This window comes from Sceloporus occidentalis, unplaced genomic scaffold, assembly GCF_023333645.1.
Source record: "Sceloporus occidentalis isolate IW3139 unplaced genomic scaffold, rSceOcc1.0.p SCAF_43, whole genome shotgun sequence".
Classification (NCBI taxonomy): Eukaryota; Metazoa; Chordata; class Lepidosauria; order Squamata; family Phrynosomatidae; genus Sceloporus; species Sceloporus occidentalis.
The window spans coordinates 3,477,993-3,498,231 of record NW_028317023.1 but is presented as its reverse complement, the minus strand read 5'-3'; the positions used below and the strand labels follow the sequence as shown (position 1 = coordinate 3,498,231).

Here is a 20,239-nt window from a genome sequence, read left to right as displayed (position 1 = left end):
AGAGTTACATAACGAGTGAACGGTTGGTTAGAGCTGTCGGTTCCAGGTGCACGGAGCACTCTGCTTTTACCTGGGATTGGTGCGTTACAGACATAAGGCATGCAAGTGGGCGAGACGTAAAGAGCGTAGTTCTCCATGTCAAGCTAAACCAGGAAGGAGGCGCGGCTATGCAAATATTTTGTCATTTCTTTCCTGATTGGTTTTTTGGGGGAATTGTAGGGTCTTCGACTGGCTCGACTTCGATTGGTGAGAGTTTTAGTGGGTGTGTCCTCCCATTGCTTGGTTCTCCCTCGTTAACCTTCTACGGGGATCGCGAACACCATGGCAGGCGGCAACCCTGGACAGCTCCCGGCTGCTGCTACTCCGGATTCAGACTCCGACTCGGATTCGGAGAGTCTGCGACCCCGGCTTCATGTCATTCACAGCGGCCACTTCATGGTATCCTCTCCGCACAGCGATGACAGGCACCGGGCAAAGTATTCAGACCCATTCGGCAACATTGATCCGACACTGACCCGTCTGTTTGAGTGCATGAGCCTGGCATACAGGTAGGGCGTCTACTCTCTGCAAGTGCCAAGAGTGGCATGGACGGGATCTTGTGTGGGTACAGGTAGGAAGTTACAGGATAGTTCTGTGGGTGTTAGGAGTTGGTTAATTCTATGGGAATGAACAATAATAATAATAATAAATGGTTAAATCTGGCTGCCATGGAAGGTATATTGGGCGATTGAATTTATATTAGTACCTGGAGATTAAGATGTTAAACAATCAATGCTAGGCATTAGGAGTATACACACATCTGGGACTCAGTGGGTTAAATCTGACTGGTACGGGTGGAAAGTTGACATTTAAGGGGTAGAAGGCACCATTTAAAGAGCCTTTGTAGGGGGGGTGTCCTGGGTTCTTGTTGATTCAGGAGTGATGAGGCTAATGGAGCAATGCTCTGCAGGGTAATTATTAGATATGCGGCTAGGCAGTGATGTTTAATCTCTGTCGTCGAGGATGCTAATGGGACAAAGTTCAACAAGTCTGTTGTGGAAGAGCTAATGGAAAAATATTGGTCGCTTTTATCTAAGGACTAATGGGATAATAATCTGCAGCATTGGAAAGCTTAATAGAACCGTGAGTGTCACATCCAGACTCCATAGTGTCAAATTAGAGCAATTCTGCATAGGATCAATGGCATGAGCAGGGAATGACCTGGAGTGTGTGGCCATCAAGGGAAGATTTTCAATTTCCCTTTAATGTAGAAAGTCAAATAATGGTTTTTTTATATTTAAATAAAATATTTGGTGACATATCATTATTATTAAATATTGCATATCAGTATTTGCATTGTGTTCAGATCAACAGCAGTGACAGGTACAAAAGGTTTTAATTGAACATGTAATTCAATTAAGAGCACAGCACGTATTATTACTAGTATTGATATAACTGATAGTAGAAGCTCTTCTTATTAGATGTGATCTCAGAATAAATGACTCTTAAGGTCATAGAGGTTGCATTTAGGACATAGAGGTTGCATTTAGGTTATAGTGGTGCAACAAAATATGTTAGTCTTAAATAAAAAAGAAGATGAAATAGAATGCTGGATTTGTAGAAACTGGATTTGGTCAATGGCTTAGTAATAGCATTTGGAATGGACGCAAGAACATGGAATATAGAGCTTCAACATGCATAAATATAATGTCACTCATTTGGTATGGAAAATGCCAAAATATTCATTTATTTATTGGAACTACACTACAGTACATATTTAGAATATTTCGCAAGTGTATCCAAGAAGATACAGACCACCTTCTGCAAAATATTGTAGGAAATACATTACATTAAGGATGTAGAGTGATATGTGGGAAGGTAGATGGACTAGTATTGGACAGTCACAAACGACTGTCCTTTGGTCTGTGCTCAGCGCCAGAAGGGTTTCATAGTACCATGCAGCAACTTCTAGAACTAATTCCGGGCACAATCATATTGATTGATGACATTCTGAGCCGGGGTAAAACCGCTTGAGAACATGATGAAAGGCTGAAGATGGTCCTAAATGTTGCTAAGGAGAATAATTGGAAGTTTGATAAGACAAAGTGTCAATTCAGAAAATAACTTTGATTCAATATTTGGGTGAACAAATCACAGGAGGTGGTGCTTTACCAGACATGAAAAAGATTAAGGCAATTAGAGAAATGCCACATGCAGGAAATACAACGCTTACTAGGACTGGTGAATTACCTTGACAAGTTCATACCTATCAGACAACAATGCCTGGCAATGGTCAGAGAATCAGGGAAATGCTTATTACTGCACAGACCCTGCAATTCTTCCATCCAGCATCAAAAACAAAGTTTTCAACAGATGCTTCACAGAATGGATTCGGGGGCAACTCTATTTGAAAAACATGGTGTAAGGACTTACCTGCCCAGCAACCGTATCCAAAGATGTCAGGCTGGCTCTAACTAGTCTGGGGAGCCAAAACCAGCGGGTCGCGGTCACCTGATCACGGCTGCTAGTGGTGGGCGGTCACGTGATCACGGCTGCTCGTGGTGGGTGATCGCGGGTGTACTGCAGTTGCACCTGTGACGTCACTAAAACCAGGAGACCGCCCATACTTTCCGGTTTTAACCTCCATCCGTTTGCCATCACTGTATTGACCTTACATTCCTGAATTATCTTTGATAAAAGGGGTACTTTTGAAAGGGAGAAAGATTGTTGTACCAGCGGCTTTTCCAAGTCAAATACTGAAAAGACTACATGAAGGTCACTCAGGTATAGAAAAGAACACAAGACAAGCTAGAGACTTTTTGTACTGGCCAAACATGAATGAAAGCATTGAGACAATGATCACTCAATGTCACACCTCAATAAGTACAATAATCAAAAAAGGAAAAACTATTTTGGCAAGACATGGAATTCCAAGAGGAATAATATCAGTCAGTGGTCCTCAGTTCAGTTGTGGAGAGTTTAAGGTATTTCCAATACCTATGAATTTAAACATTAAACATCCAGCCCAGGATATTCACAAGCAAATTGATTAGCAGAAGCTGGAGTAAAGATACATAAAAACATACTTTGTAAGGCAACAGAAGAAGATGAGGATCCATGTCTGGCTCTTCTCAGCTATAGAGCTGCTATAGTCACTATAGTCACTGGCAGGATTATTGTTCGGCAGCTGGTTACACGAGTACGAGGATCCCACAAAACATGTAATAGAAACCAAATTGAAACGAAGAGTAAAAAGTGATGCATAAAATAACCAAGCTGCGAAGCCTTTAGAGAAACTTTATGTACAAACTCCTGTATGGGTACAAGATTCATACAACTGGAATTCTGAAGGGACAGTTATCCAGCAATATTCTCCAATATGGCCAATGCTTACATAGGAATCATGGACATTTAATGGATATTCCATCAGTTCCCAACATTCTGATGACAGAGAAGAAAACCTGTGAGGATACGTTGAACACCCCTTTGCAGCAAGAAGAACGAAGATGCCAGAGAAACTTCTAGTTGACTAGAAGTCTACTGACTTGCCATGCATCTCGTCCAATGACGCAAAGCAAACAATGTCAGGTCGATATGTAAAAAAACCCAAAATTGTCTCATTGAACAATGTTAAAAGGGACTGTTAAAAAGTTTTTTCACACAGACTACAGACTTAAATATATTTTTTGTTTTCTGTTTTTTTTAAAGAGAGAAAGGGAAATGTGTGATATCAGTTGGTATGATCCATATTCAATCTGTTGCTATGCGCACAATGGTTTAGATTCAGTGAGGGTTATCTCAGCAGAATTACGTAGACCTATGTTATGACCTAGTTTTCTCCGATTCATGGTTAAGTACATAAACGCGACATTTATAAAACATTGGAAAAAAGCAAGCTGGGTTGTATAGCGAAAGGTGTTAGTAGCAGAAAGAGAGAGGTGGTTCCACGTTTACAGGTTTCTGGTTAGACCTCACTGAGTATTGTATACAGTTCTAGAGACCCCATCTCCAGATACACGATAGAGACATAATGGAGAGAGTTCAGAGGGAGGCTACCAAAGTGGTGAATGGTTTGCAGATAGTCCAATATGTATAGCTTGGATAAAACATTGAAATACTTGAAGGGATTTAACAAAGTACAGAAGGGAAAGTTATTTCAAAGGAGGAGAAATGTCAGATCAAGAGGTCATAATCTAAAACAAGAAGGCCAGAGGTTTAGGTGTAATGCTAGGACATTTTACTTTACAGAGAGCGTGCTAGATAAATGGAATAGCCTCCCATCCCAAGTGGTAACTGGTATCACTGTAAATATAGCTGTTATTTAGGGTATTCAGTTATCTTTCATTTCGAGAGTATCGGTGCCACAGAACAGATATGCCGTGTGTGACTACTTTTATTAATATAGTGTGAACATTAGGCAGACAGGATATTTAAAAAGAAAATGAATCACAAGGAGCTTGGTAACAACCAGCAGAGATTATAACGGTGATGTCATTTTTAACATAAAACAAAATGAATCGTGTTTGTTTTAATCTGATGCTGTTGATATCCAGCGACATTATTTATTTAAATAGTGTGTACAAGGAACAGTAATGTGGCAGGTCCATTGCGAAGAACCCATTGTACAGCACTGCAGAATATCATGGTGCCATATAAACTAATTAATAATAATCATGTATTTAACCAGTTTCTAGATTGAAGACACTGAATCAGTAAATGTGTATTATTAATATAAATAATAAAAAAAATACTAACTCTGTGAAAGTTTTCTTACTTTACAGCATTTTTTTTTCTTTTCTTTTTTTAAATATGTTTATTGGTGTCGACATCAATACAACAAGTGGCGTAAGAGAGACATAAACAAACAGCCAGTCATGAAATAGCCCGCAGGGCCTATAAGAAAATGCAAAGGACTCCAAAAAGATTAAAGGCACCTATGGTACAGCAGTAAAAGATGGTACATATAAACATGGCCGTTACGGCAGGTACGTGTACAGGGCAGAAAAATAAAGATAGAGACCTGAATAAACCATAGTCGACAGTATTTTCTGTTTTTTCTGGCATACCGAAAATGCTCGTGCAGTGCGGCGGAGCCGTCAGGCGGCGTCACAGGCGCCGAAAGACAACAGATGCAATGGCATAAACACAACGTAGACAGCAGAGGGCAGCTACCAAATCAGGGGGGGGGAGGAAGGGGGGACAGAGGACCCAGAGAGAGCGGGGAAGAAGAGAAAAAGAAAAGAGAGAGAGAAAAAGAAGAGAAAAAAGAAGAAAAAAAAAAACGTTCCCAACAAAACTTTACAGCATTTTTTCACTGTTTGCACAGGACTGTATGTTACAGTGAATGTGTATCTGTTAGCATGAGTGTGAATGTATAAGTGTGTGTATGTGTGTTAGCATGAGTGTGTATGTGTAACTATGTGTACGTTTGTGTTAAGGTGTGAAAATGCGTTTTACTGTACGTGTGAGTAACATGAGTGTGTATATGTGTGTGTAAGGATGTGTGCAAGGGTGTGTGAAGTCTTCTCTTGATTGTAGACAAAGATACGCCTACCTCTTTGACATTGTCCTTTGGTGTTTTCTTCACTAAATAAATAATCCTGCGATCATCCACATCTACAGTAGTCTTCCGTGGCCGTCCAGGCCTTTTGGTACGCATGAGTTCACCGATGTATTCCATCTTTATCATAATGTACCAAGTCGTTGATTTAGCCACTCCTAATGTTTCCCCATATCTCTCTGATGGGCTTCTTTTGTTTTCCAGCGTAATGATGGCTTGCTTTACTTCTGTTCACAGCTCTTTGGACCTCATATTGAGAGTTCACAGAAACAGCAGTCACATTTGGAATCAACTTCAGACCTTATAACTGCCTAATTGTTAATGAAATAATGAGGGAACAGCTCATACCTGACCATGAATCAGCTTGTCAGTCATTTGTCCGATGACTTTTGGTCCCTTGAAACGAAGGAGACTCCAAACAAGTCCTAAACCATTCACCACATTTGGGTATAAATATCCTCAAGTTAAAGCTGAAAGTCTGCACTTACTCGATTGCTTCATTTCAAATCCATTGTGGTGGCATATAGAGCCAAATTTGTGAAAATTGCGTCACAGTCCCAATATTTATGGACCTCGCTGTATGTATTCCATATGTACATTTTTTTGTTTGTTCTCCAGAATTGTTCAACTTTTTACTTGAGAACGTGGTCCTAATTTTAATTTGTAGACCAAAGTGAAGAATGCAATACTTTATGACCCAACACAAGGGGGTATGTAAAATACTTGCTGGTGGGGTGTCGAGAGGTTATTATGAAGCCTATGACTCATGGTTCCAGATGCTGTAAACTACTACTTAATGCTTTCTGTTTGACCTGTCAAGAACCGGCTATTGCCATGCACTGATTTTTTTTTGTTTACTTGACCAGACAAATCTATAGATCTTGATAAAGTACATAATTATGATTAGGTACATTCTTATATAGATATGTGTATGTATTTTTATTGATTTAGTGCCAATGTATATCTAAAAAATGTAATTGTGACCCCTTTGGGTTCCTAGATGGGAATGGAGGCAGATGAGTAACCTGGAGGTGATGTTATAAATAATAAACCAAGAACCCAGTGCCTGGTTATGTAGGCAAGTAATCTTTGTGAACAAATGAATTTCGAGAATTGTTGGTAGAGACTAAATGCTAGGGGTTACTTGTGAAGGATGACAATGTGCTTGATCATCCTCGATAGGGAGGACAGTTTAGTGTTGTTGATGAAAAAGGAAAATATTGGAATATTTGCTTGTCCGTCCATAAGGAATCGCGGAAGAGTTAAATATGAAATAAAAAAGTGACCTTACTTGATTTTGTGTTTGAAGGATATGTTAAAAATCATGTACAAAGTATAAATGGAGGGCTTTCATCATGGTATATAAAGTTTGTATATTGAGCGCCAAATAATGCATCATATTTAAAGGGGATGGAAGCCAACCAAGTGTGTGTGTGAGTGAGTGTGTGTGTGTGTGTGCGTGATAATAATAGTCTGTGAGGTTCGATGATTTCATGGGATACAAAACATGTGGAGGGTTCAGTTTAAATCAATAACTGTGTACTCAGTGTTGGTTGCGATTGCAGATAAAGATTGTGATTGTTAAGTTAAGTGGGAGAAATGAGTGTAAAGTCTAAGTTTATGTCTTCAGTAGATAAATTGTGTAAATGGTATGAATATTAATGGGGATAAAGATCAATTTAGTATTGGGGTGGGCAAGGTTGATGGATTTGTTGTGGTTGTTTGTTTTATTTTTTGGGTGATTAAAATTGATAAATATATTATATTTGTAGTAGTTTTTATTTAACATGTGATGATCGATGGTTATTAGTATTTTATTGTTGGCAGCTGTCAAGTTTGTGATAAAAGTGCGTGTCTTTATGTGAATATCATTACTGTGACCCAAGATCGAGTGGCCAACGTGAGGATATTATCATAAGGACAACCTATTGATACATAGATCAATATACCGTATTTGCTCGATTATAAGATGACCCTGATTATAAGACGACCCCCCAAAATCTGAATATTAATTTAGGGAAAAAAAAAAAGGCTGATTATATGACAACCCTATAGGAAAAAAGTTTTACTAGTAAATATTAATTCATGTAAACTATTTTTTCATATTTAATAAAATGATTGAGAAAAATATTTTTTTTGTTTCATGTCCTTTTATTTGCCAACCTGCCCCCCAGTTATGCACATCTGCCCCCCAGTTATGCACATCTGCCCCCAGAAATGCCGTATACCCCCTATATGCCACTCTGCCTCCCTGATAGGATTTTTACCCTCCTATACGCCACTCTGCATGCCTATTATATGCCTTTTAACCCCCTATATGACACTCTGGGGGCTTAAAAGGCATATCATGGGACAGAGTGGCATATAGGGGGTATAAGGCATTTCTAGAGGCAGAGTGGCATATAGGGGGACACTTACACACCCGGACACTAATTTACCCACTTACATACCAAGACACTTACATACCCACTCTGACACACATACCCAGACACTAATATACCCACTCAGACACACTTCCAAACCAAGACACGCACTCAAGCAACTAAAGCACTTCACTCACTGCGATGGCTCAGCAGGCGCTTACTGAGGCTCCCATGGCATTACAGCATGACGCGTTGTGACCGCGCTAGGCCCCGCCTCCTCCAAAAAATTAAAGCGGTAAATCTACCGTATCCGCCGATGACTTTGGGACGGCACAGTGCCGCCCGTGTCCCACGGGGCCTTGCTTCTGGAATGCCGCGCCGAGATCAATGAGTTCCCTCAACCGGCTCTGCTTTCCTGGCAGTGGTCGGGCTATCGCGGCGCGGAGGAGGCGCCCCCCATGCTGAGAGCACGCTATGCAGGGAAAGGTACGCTGCTGCCCGCGCTTTCATGGCGTTCGCTGATAGACGCCTGGTAGCAGCTGAGGTTACCAGACCGGAGGATCCAGATCCCCTGCAGTGCTGCAGGGGATCTGGATCTTAGTTTAATCTTAGTCTCATAGTCAGACCTCTGTTTGAGGTCTGATTAGAAGACGACCTCGATTCTCTGAAAAAAACCTTGTCTTATAATCGAGCAAATACGACAATTTACAGAGGGAAAAAAAGGCAAATAATACGAAAAGGACGGATAAGGTTAGAATGGAGGGTGTGGAGTTTTGTGGCTTATTATAAAAAAATGTGTGATTCAAAATGTTCATTCATGCCAAAGGGTGTTATTGTTTTTAGTTCATATATGAAAAACATTTCTCTTTTTTGCCTAGATCTTTTGTTAGGTTGCTTTCTCTCCAGTTTTTTGTTACTTTACAAATAGGCATGAAGGATAGTTGACTTTAGAAAATGTGCAGAAACATTGTTTTGTTTACAGTATAATAAATGAGAGGTCGTATTGTTAGTACAGTCATCTACAGTAGAAATCTGGTCTCTCGATTTATAGTTCACAACAATGGTTAAATATCCAGAAATGTGTTATACCCCGGGATACGCAACTAACTTGCACGTTTGTGTGTAGATATCAATGTGTAGTTTCAGTAAAAATGCTATTGAACCATTTCTGGAATTTGGGTGGATCAAGTCTTAAATATCCGGCAATGGTGCCAAGTTTGGGGAATGTGTGCTGCTTGAAGATACTGTTCCACGTACACAAAACCTTTAACTGCACTCTAGTGTGCTAAACAAATACACATTAGCAGATCTGTCATTTTAGTACTTCCTCTCAAGATTTAATTATATAAAAACAGCACAAAAATGTTTAATATACATTTCTGATTTATATGGCAATAACATTTTCACAATGAAACAGTTATTTCTGGAAATAGATTTTGCTTTTCAACGGTACTAAAGTAGATAGGTTGGACAACACCACAAATCTAGTTGTTTTTGTTTTCACAAGGATTTGGAAATTGTGTAAAAGTGCACCTTTACACACTTAAGAAATGTTTTCTCAATCGTTCCCTGAAGAGATTAAGGGAAAACTTCTTGGTTTTCTCACTCCTACAGAAAAAGTTCTGTCATCAATACTTTGGAAATAATTAATGTTTGAGTAAACATTTTTTAAGAGTTTTTACTAACTTTTTGATATTTGTACAAATATATGCAACCCAAATCCATATAGTGATCTGCTAGGACACCTAGACTGTCTAGTAAGCTTCATCGTTAGATCAATACACTACAATGCCCTAGGAACACATTTTAAATGTAATTTCAACTAGATACGTGGACTTTTCCTTCCTATTGGATGAGGCATTCGTAAATCTCACACGAATATAATTCTCCGAATTTTCACAAAAAGTCAAGTTTTTGTTTGGGGTTCCTTTTTTAGATTAGAAGGGAAGTCATATCACCAGCTATGGTACAAGAATCCATGACTATATGCTTTGATGGAGATACTTTACCAGTTGTTTTAAGAAGTTTGTTCCAGTGACCCTTGATTCTAGGCTGAACTATGTGATTGCTATTGAAGAAAATTAAATCAAGCTCAAAAATATGGAATTACATGATTTATACATTTAATTGTACGTTTTTGATGTACTTTGAAGGGACTATGTTGTCTGTGGTCACTGCATTTTGTCTCATGGCTAATGTAAAGTAGTTGCTAATAAGCATCATCAGATGTTTAAGACAGTCACTAAGAATCTGATGATTATCTATATGGACCATGATTTTTTGTCTTTTAATAACATTTGCTAATAAAAAAGATGTTTAGAAACTTATTTTGAAGAAGTAAGATCTAATGACCAGAATGAAATTCCACATTTTAAGGCTGCAACTTTTATTCAAGATACGATTAACGGGATGGTTTTTTTTTAGATCAGTTAGTATTTTAGTAGGCAGAATATTAGGCAGTTTTCATTTATTTTCTCATAAAAAAAATTTAAAATAAATAAACAATTACTAATTGATATTGTTAATCTTAGGTATGACTGATGGAGAAAATTCATACGTCTAAGCAGTGTCCAGTGTTTTGTAGTTATTATTTTGGAGTTGTCAAAGCAATTTGACTAGTATAATATTTGAAAATTTCACCATAAATGGTGGCATGTTAAAAAAAATATATATAATTTTATTTACCAAAAAGTACACTTTTGAAGACACAACGTACAGCATGAAGTGATCGTACATATATAGCAAAGGAGCCTCCAGTTCTAAGTTCTTTTTCTTCATGATACACTTTGGAGATACCATGATTATATAAAGGAAAGTAGTTAATGGATGGTGATGAACATCTGTTACAGTCTCTAGTAAAGTAAAATTGCAAAATTTCATTAAGGTTATTTTTGAAATATATAGGATGTTCTATGGATGTCTTCTGAAAACGTTTCCTAACTCTTGCTTAACAAAGTTATGTTCTTAGCTTCTAAAATTGGTTCACAGTGGCTTTGAGACATAATGGAGTTTTCACAAAAGAGGATGTTTAGTTTCAAGTCACCAAACTCATATAATCCCAAGTGAGCTTCTCTTGCAAGGACAGCAAGGTTACATTACCTTACATTTATTTATATAGCGCCAGCAAATTCTGTTATCCTGTTGCCTACGGACAGCTACCTTCTGTAATACATAGTTACTCACTTGTAGAAGGGGTTTTTATGCAAGACCAGCTCAATTCTTCTTGTGGGTGAAACTTACTATAGTTATGCCTTTATAGGACATAACTAAATCAGTGAGTTGAAAAAGTCCTGCTTTAGTCAATACATATCTCTTATTTCTGAAGGGTGTTGATGGGAGTTTCTGTCAGTCTCCTGAATAATAAGGGTGGAACTGGTTTCTCTGCATCTCACTGGAAAACAATGATGGCACTGTGATGTTCTGCTGGTTTCTTGAAGAGGTCCAAGCAGTTATTCTTTGCTGGTCTATGAAAGGAGTTGATGGTATTATGGTATCCTGTTGATGACTAGAAGAGTTTTTGAACAACCTGTTTACATTGACCCAGTGTTTAGGGTTATGGCCTCTTGAATTGGGGGCTTCTCAGTTGGTCAGCAAAAGGGTTTCCAGAGATGTTGTGGTGATATTTTAAAGATGTTAATGGGGTACTTCTTTGCTAGTCTCCGGAAGGAGTTTGTGAGATACATTTCGACTGCATTACCTTGTCAGTTCCTTCTGGGGAATGTTCTGTGGGATAAATGCTCTACTGCTCTCTGGGGGGAATTTTTAGTAATATAAATAGAAGGATACTCTAAGTAATATCTATTGATGTAAGCTGTAGAAGGTTCTTAATTACCTTTATGCGGTTGTGCTTTGTTAAGGTGTTCTGATATTTCCCAGCTAAATTTAAGTCACCTATCGGGGTTCTCAGCTTATCTGGATTTGACACGAGAGAACAGCACCAATGCCATGTGCCTGTGACATATGTGTGACCGGAATGCACAGATGCAGTTTTTCTCACCTCTCTGAAAATGAGACTTCTTCTCTGGTCACACGTCAAAGCTTTAGTCTGGGAATGTGACAAATATATTCAACTTTAAGTGTATATGAAATCTTGTCAGTACCAGTTTGCAGAGCCTGAAATTCTATGTTCCTCCTCAAAATACTGGTAAGGTCTCAGTGAAATAGAGATTAGTTAACTCAACTCAACCTGTTTCACTGATTTATTCAGCTCTAGTAGAAGTTTGATATAATAAAAGGAGAGATACAAACGGCATGACTACCCTTTAAATTATTAATGTATATTCCGGCAAAATAATGTAGAATCTCTGTGAAAGGGTAAAGGAACAGAGCCAATTCTATGTGCAAAATACTTCAAAATGCAGGTGCCGGCACTAAAATTTAAGGCAGTATTTAGGTTAGAGTCATTGTTATGCTGCCAAAAGGGGACAGATGTTCGGTTGCTTAATGTTCTGTGAGCCTTCCAAAAGTAAATATTAACTCTGCGCAAAAACAACAGACAAGGAAAGGTACAGGGGTTTCCCTTCTTCTTGCGTCTTAGGGTGTCCATAAAAAAGATTCAATCCCCCCCGGCCCGCGCTGCGCTCCCATAATCCTCAGACCGGACCCAGTGGTTTCTCGGTCTCCAGTCTCATATTGATGGAGAATTTTTGGTGCTTTGGGATCAGAACAGGTTTAATCAAATGTCTAGTCACTGATTAATCAGTGGCTAATCGGTCTGTATAAATTGTATTCCTAGAGCTTTTACCGTGCTGTGCCTCTGTGATTAGAGGTCGGCAAACACTGGCTTAGATAATCAGATGCACTAAAATAGCGTTCCATATTTTTAGTACAAGCAGACACCCAGTTCCTAATATTGTTTTTTTTAAACCCATCTTACAATGCCTTTTTATTAGTATTTTAGTTACGTAATTGTTATAATGATATTGTTATGTCCCTGAAACATTAAAACAAATTATATATATATTTCAATCATTATCATGTTGTTCCACACAAAGCAGTCTGTCTATTTTTTTGAATATACCACCCACATTATCTGATTTTCAATAACTTTTTTTTATCTTAAAGTGGAAAGCTGGTTTCCCCCAAATGGAAGACTTTTAAGGGATTACGGCTTCCCTGGAGTGATAAGATCCGTCTGAACAATGCAATCTGGAGAGCCTGGTACATACAGTGTAAGTACAAACTGACCCATTATATAATAGAAGTAGAACATCACTACCACAGTGTGGCTAATGCACTGTGCAGCAGAGCTGTTACTTCATTATCTATAGCCATCTATAATATATAGAAGGAATACTATTACAGATAGGGTAACATGTTAACATTGTTCTCATGTGCCTTAAAGCCTTTACATGATTTATTACTGAAACTGCAAGGGCCACTGCATGTTATTGCAATGACTGAGAGAACTTCAGTAAATAATTTCTAACCTATTTTCTAAATAAATATGTCCATAAATATGTAAGCACAACTATTTTTCTACTCATACAGTAGCTGTCTTTAGCTTGAAGATGGTACTGTAGGGTAAACAGCTTACAGCTTGCTAGACTTGTGAGTTCAGGTTTGTATGAATTTAAATCAAATGAAATTTGCCAAATATAATTGGTTCATTCACTCTCATTCACGCTCTATCACACGCTCATTCATGTTCTCTCACACTCTCATTCTTGCCTCCATGTCCCTATCTCCTTGCTGCACAGCTCTGCTTCTTCTCTTGCACTTTTTTCTTTGTCCGCTTCTCCGTGGACATGACCTCCTGGTACATTATTCTGTCCTCTCTGTGCAGTTCTGCTACAGGGTGGAGCCTCTGGGCACACCCTCTCTCCAATTGACCAGAATAATGCAGATATATTCGCTGAGAAAGAGAACAGTTTCTGCACCCCTCTCTCTCTCCACTAATCTATCTGTCTAATCCAGTACCTGCAGTTGTGACAGAACGATCCAGCCATACTCTGGAGTCCTTAGGGACAAACTCTGCTCTATCAATGCTTCTGCAGCAGGTTGTTCTGCTGGGTGCAACATTGGAACTTTAAATTTTTGGTAAAAGAGGTGAAACACATTCAATTCCTGTTGACCCGGACCCCTGGGTGCTAAACCACCAGACCTGGCATCAAGGGAACATCATGCAGCAAAGTCAATGTTATGCATACTCTAGGACCCCAGAAATCCCCAAAACAAACATGAACACCCAGTGTAGAGCAGGCAAGGATAGAAAATAATACTCCTCGACACAAAGTCAAAATGTCTTAAGTACTTCACAGCAACCAGGAATAAATACTGCTGGTACAGCAAAGTGCCATAGAAGCAGCACCAAACTGAGCAACATGAGCCTTTGCTCCATTTCAGAAAACAAAGACTCCTGGGCAGACTCATCTTCCTAATTCTAATTCTGGTAGGACCTCATGAGGCCGCCCCTTTTTTGAGGCTACTGTCAGGAACCAGGGTACTTAATCCAGAGGCCATGAGCATGGCAGACAATGCAACTACTGGTCTCTGTGGTCAACAGACATTCCTGCCTCCCCATGTCCTTGTCCAATTTGTCCCCAGTTCTTGTCACACCTGAGCCCCATCAGATAATTGAGGGCCTTTATATGCTAGGGGTGCTGTGAGGCTCCCTTGCTGGAGCACTGAACTTCCTGGCTGCAGACCACTGCTCAGTTCCGTTGGCATGTGCGTGGCCTAGACTGTCTCATTTTTGTTTATTCTTGCCTGTTCTCCAGTCTGAATCATGCAGGTGTAAGTGCTAAAAGGAAGTGGAGTGTGACTAGCTAAATGTTGTTGTTCTATTGGAGAAAGCTGGTTCCAACCAGAAGCCTCCAGCCTGTAGGGTTCCCTGCTGCAACGATTACTCATATGATATACTGAGATGGTGCCTGGTACAGGGTTATGAACACTTTTCAGTCCATCAGTAATCAAGTGAACTCTGGGTTGCAAAACTCTGTACCATACCCCTATGTGCATAAACACCTTAAGACGGATACACTGTATTATGGTCTGTATCTACTTTTTACAGTCTCTCTCCTTTCAGATGCAGAGAAAAAGAAGACCCCAGTGTGTGGGTTTGTAACACCATTAGATGGATCAGAAGGAGATGACCACAGGAAACCAGAGGTAAGGGAGAATAATAAAGCATAATGGTAAACATATATTTGGTTTGTTTTGAAAGCACAGTCTTTTTAATTTTTGGATGTTTTACACTAATCATGCACTTTACAGTGAAATATGTAATATGGCTTACCAACAGATCCTTGCATTATGGTGACTGTGTAACCTAGGTATATCACATGACTAAGTGTGTATGTATTATATCATGTATTGGTATTATATTTTTGTATTGACAAAAACCCATGTTTATTGTTATTTTTGCCTGTAGAAGTTGAGCTACATCTACATGAAGTATAAGCTCCTTTTGTGTGACAGCTTTTGTCTATTTCAGGCCGTGGTGTTAGAAGGTAACTACTGGAAACGTCGGATAGAAGTAGTGATGAAGGAGTATAACAAATGGAGAATTTACTATAAGAAACGAGTAAGAAATGTAAAGACTCTCTTTCTGTCTCCACAAAGTTGCTCTTCAATCCCGTCTTCTAATTGATATTCTCACCAAATAAAAGAATCATGTGTTTTGCAGAAACATTGTAGACACTATTACATTTCTTTACAAAAACTACAAAATGATACATTTATTACAGTGACTATAAATCCTTACAATTACTCCTTTCACCTTACTACGTTAAGGGTTTCAATGACTGTCCTGTTACTCACATTATGAAGCAGCCATAGTTAATGTTGACTTAAATCATAAACATTTGTTTATGATTCTCTTCATGGATGGGGAGAAGGTATTTGACATAGTTATTCTGGAGGGTGCAGACAATCTGCGAAGTATGTCTTCAGGGATTCTCACCTTATATTTAGATCCCACCACACAAATCAATCTGAGTTCACAACGACACTAGCAAGGTTGCCCACTCTCATCTCCTATCACTGTGTTTAACCTGCAGCCCATGGTCAGTGTATTCCGATTATGCCTTGACTTTGAAGGTATAGTATCCCCACACGCAAGTTTTAAGTTTGTGCTGAAGACATTGTACTGATATTAACCCACTTCTCGTACATGTTATAAATTGGTTTGGCTTCCATTCACGCTTCAGGGTTACCTACGTTAAATCTGAAATGCTCAATTGTCTTTTCCAAACTGATCATCAATCTTAAAGGAACAGTCAGGATTATTTTCTCAGCCAAGCCATATAGCCTAAGTTGTAGGTTCTCCTTCCCTCCTCAACCTCAATTTGAATGTTATTATTAACTATGCAAAACTAAGTGAAGCAAAGTGCTAACATATGACATCATATCTCAGCTCTCTGTCACTTCCAGCGATGCACAGACCATGAGCACAAGCGATAGTGGGACTCTAGTGGGAGAATAATAGTTAAGATGATTCCAAAATATTTCAAATTCAGAATCTTAGGAGAAAGGATTCCATTATATTTTGATAAAAGCTAACCTTTTATATGATATCTGTTACAGTGCAGCAATACACAGACATATTAAAGAGCTCAAGATCAGTATGAGCAGTCTTATTTCTACAGTCCATGCCACTAGATGGGGCCATAGATCACAACTAATTCTTAAAAGAAACCGGGTCTTATAGATCTACAATTCCCGTGTTTCTCAGCTAACATACAAGGGAAAACCAAGTGCTGGTGTGACAAGCCGAGCATCATGTTGTAGTCCCAATCGACTTGTTGGTAATGCTGCCAATTTCTACTTTGGAACAACCTTTTTTTTTAAACAAGAGAACTCTGAGGTCTTGAAAGTGTATGTTATTCTGCATCGTATTATATGAATATGTTGATCCACTAAAAACTATCATTCATTTCTAAATATTATTTTCTATTTAACCACAAATCCCCACTATCTATGAAAAGAAAGGTTGTGTTTGCAGTCCTCTCTAAAGCTAGTGCATCCCTGGTGTCCACAAGACTTGGGATATGAACTGGGTGTATAATAAAATTGTTGAGCAGTTACTGATTAGACTGCAATATTCACATATTAAACAACACATTGGATACCAGCTTGTCTACACTTTGTTTCTAATTGGACTGTAAGTTATGGTAACATTCTCGGTGGTATTTATCAATCAAGCTTCTCCCCCTTTCTTATCAAGTCAGGGATTTCCATGTCTTCTGTGTTTTCTGTTAACATGATCTAACCTTATCTTTTTGCTTTTTTATATTATATATCGGTTATCCAGGTGGTCATCTAACTTAAATAATGTTTTTTGCAGCTTAGGAAACTTCACAAAGAGGGCAAGCCATTCCAGGAGCAAAAGGTAGGCCATATAAAAGTCATATCAGTCCTGCTACCATTGGGGAATTGAGTTTTCAGTCAAATTAAGTGTTAATTCCGTTGCCATATCAGACCTCAACTAGTATGCATATGCATAAGTTAGCCACAGACAAACGTTAGTGGGTATGTAGTGGCCGTGGCCAGGAAAGCAGGGCTTCTACTTGAGTCTCCAGGTGAAACCTAAAGAATATGCAAATTGAAGATTTTTTTTCCAGCTCATGCAAATTAAAACACTACTGAACTGTCCACCCAAGATGTATTGGGATTATTGTGTGCCTAGTAATACTGCAAGCATTTTAATGTTTGTATGTATAGGATACAGTAACTCATGGGATGGAAAGTTGCAGCTTCGCCTTCAGTCCCAGAAGATGTTTGCCCAGATTGACTAAAGAGTCCAAAGTTAAGTGTTTTATCTATCCTGCATTAAGGTTTTTTTTTTGGCAGGGAGCACCCTCTTGGAGATGCAGTGAGAAGTGTACTGGATACCCTCGGTTGGAAGACGTATGTGGGGCTGACGAAGAGATGTTGTATGACCTGGATTACTTCTTAACGGATATCTCTGACACCCTGTTCACCACAGCTCACGGCCCCTCTACTTATGACTGCTCACACAATGGTTAGTATTACATTGTTAGTATTAGTACTCTCTATTCCCTAATAAATTGTCCTACCACTACCATCTTCCCATTTCCATTTGTAAGCACAGTTTAAGCAGCACCCTTGTTTTTTAGGCATTTTTGCTTTTTATGCTCCAATTATACTTTTTATAGGATCTCTTGTATCTCAGAAATGTGATTTACAATCTTATTATATTGAGCCACACACATCCACATGATTCTTTTTGCCAAAGTAGACATGTCATAGAGGTCATTATTTACATAGAAACCTAGAATTTGATAGGAAATAAGTCTCATTTAGCCCATATAGTCTGTCAATTTTCCTAATGTAGAGATGCAAACCTTAATCGTCAATTCAGGATAGATTTATGTCTATCCCTTGGATGTTTAAATTCCCTTACTGTATTAGCCTCTACCACTTCTGCTGGGAGGCTGTTCCATTCATATTTCTCCTGATTTGAAATAATCTTCCTACCTGTATTGTTAAATCCCTTTATGTATTTATCACATCACCATTCCTAAGCTACTATATATATATATATATATAATGCAACCCCTAAGCCTTTCCTGAAAAGCATTCACTGTTATAGGAGTCTCCAGACTTTGTACTCCCAGAAGTGTCTACTGTTGTCAAATGACAAGTGTGTTGTCCCTCAGACACAATCTTCAATGTTCTCATTCTTAAATGCTTTTCTAAATTTTTTATAGATTATGCAGGTAATGCAGACATGATACAACCAGAACTGGCGACTTTACAACCTAGTCTGGATGATTTAGTGGATATATCAGGTGCGTTATGGACATTCCCACATTATTATTTTTTTGGTTTTATTATTTTATTGTCAAAGATTCGATTATGACTGTAAGAATGTCGTTTAAACTCTATATCACAGATGCATGTCATCTCCACATGGAGGAAATAATTGTACACAACCCCAGTTGTGGCTATAAATGTCAAGAGGGCATCATTTCATACATGTAGGATTGGGACAAAGCATTTGTGCTTGTGTAGAGCATTGGTTGTAAAACAGTATACAGAGGATTGCTGATGGAATATCTTCAATTCGAGTGGGTAATCCACTCAAGAAAAGTCTTGAGTGGATTCCCCTGATCATCTGGCTTTGCTTTAATTCGTATTAATTTTTTTTCCAGTGATCTGGAACAGGGCACCGGAAGCAACATCTTTGAAACACTTGAAATAATAAATTTGAGTAAAAAAAAAAAAAAACACATGCTCATTATAAATTGAATGGATGATTTTTAGGCAATTCCTCTATAAAGAAAAATTTGGGAGTAGGCAGGCAGGGGCTGCAGAATTAAGGAAGTTGTGTATTAAAAAGGCGATGAGTGTATACAATGAGATCGAATAATATTGAACAGTATATCAAACTGGCTAAAGAGTGAGATGGTATGGAGGGACACCAAGTAGTAGCAGTGATACTAGGAAAGGTAAGCCGGTTAGAGGAGGGGGGGTTAACCTGTCTGTTGACACACTTTCCTGAAAAGGTGCGTCCTATGACGTTTTTTGAAAGACTGGAGACTGATAAACTGGGTTAGGACTCTAAAGTATCAATGAGAAATCCTGTATACAATAATGAGAGGTAGAAATCAGTACAGAGGACAAGTGAAGATCATCACATGGAAGGAGGGACTGGGTAGGTGTGTATTTGGAGATAGGTGAGGAGATTCAGGTTGGGGAACAACTTCGTAGTTGAGAGGCTAGACTTAAAATTGCATACTGAAGTGTACAGGTAAACAGAAGAGGTGAGGTGCTTGTAGAAAAGGAAAATGCGTTGGGAGTAATGACGATGGGAGATGACAAGTACATGAATAAGTTAATTAGTTTCAGATATTAAGTTAGAATCAGCAAGGCAATAAGTGACTTGATTAAATAGGGAAGGACTGAGATCAGGACAGAAAGGAGTGTTGTGCATGAAGGTGGTACTATAAACCAAAAGGGCAACTAACTTTGGCAATGTACATAGTGAAAAGTGAGAACAGAAGAGTCACACTGAGCCTTACAATACATCACCTGAGAGTATGAGCTTTTGGAAAAGGAAACACTGAAACTGCAATCAGAGAATGAGCACCAGTAAAGTGTAACAAATGCTGACAAAAATTGTAAAGGTTTTGAAGAAAAAGAGAGTGGTTCATAGTGTCAAAAGTGTCAGAAAGACCCAATACGAGTAGCAAAGAATAATGGCATCTGGCTTTGTGTGTTATGGTGACATGCTCAAAGGAGGATAGGAAGGATCCAGTGGAGAAGGATAGTTTGAACATGTTAGTGTAGGAACTAAAGTGGAAGGGAAAGCTGGTAAGATGAGAGGGGGGTAGGAACAAGGTGACAACGGGTTGGGCAAGAGAAAAGGAGA

General features: G+C 38.8%; 1 protein-coding gene across 1 annotated transcript in view; it reads left to right on the top strand.

Annotated features, from left to right (window-relative positions):
- Positions 1–315: 315 nt before the first annotated feature.
- Positions 316–20,239, top strand: part of LOC149289711 (carbohydrate-responsive element-binding protein-like) — a 33,494-nt gene continuing 13,570 nt past the window's right edge. Inside the window, exons 1-6 of the mRNA XM_089490235.1 lie at positions 316–548; positions 12,967–13,073; positions 14,930–15,012; positions 15,338–15,427; positions 17,695–17,866; positions 18,576–18,656. Of these exons, the coding sequence (XP_089346361.1) occupies positions 322–548; positions 12,967–13,073; positions 14,930–15,012; positions 15,338–15,427; positions 17,695–17,866; positions 18,576–18,656 (760 nt within the window). The 5' untranslated portion in view covers positions 316–321. The remainder of the gene's footprint in view (positions 549–12,966; positions 13,074–14,929; positions 15,013–15,337; positions 15,428–17,694; positions 17,867–18,575; positions 18,657–20,239) is intronic.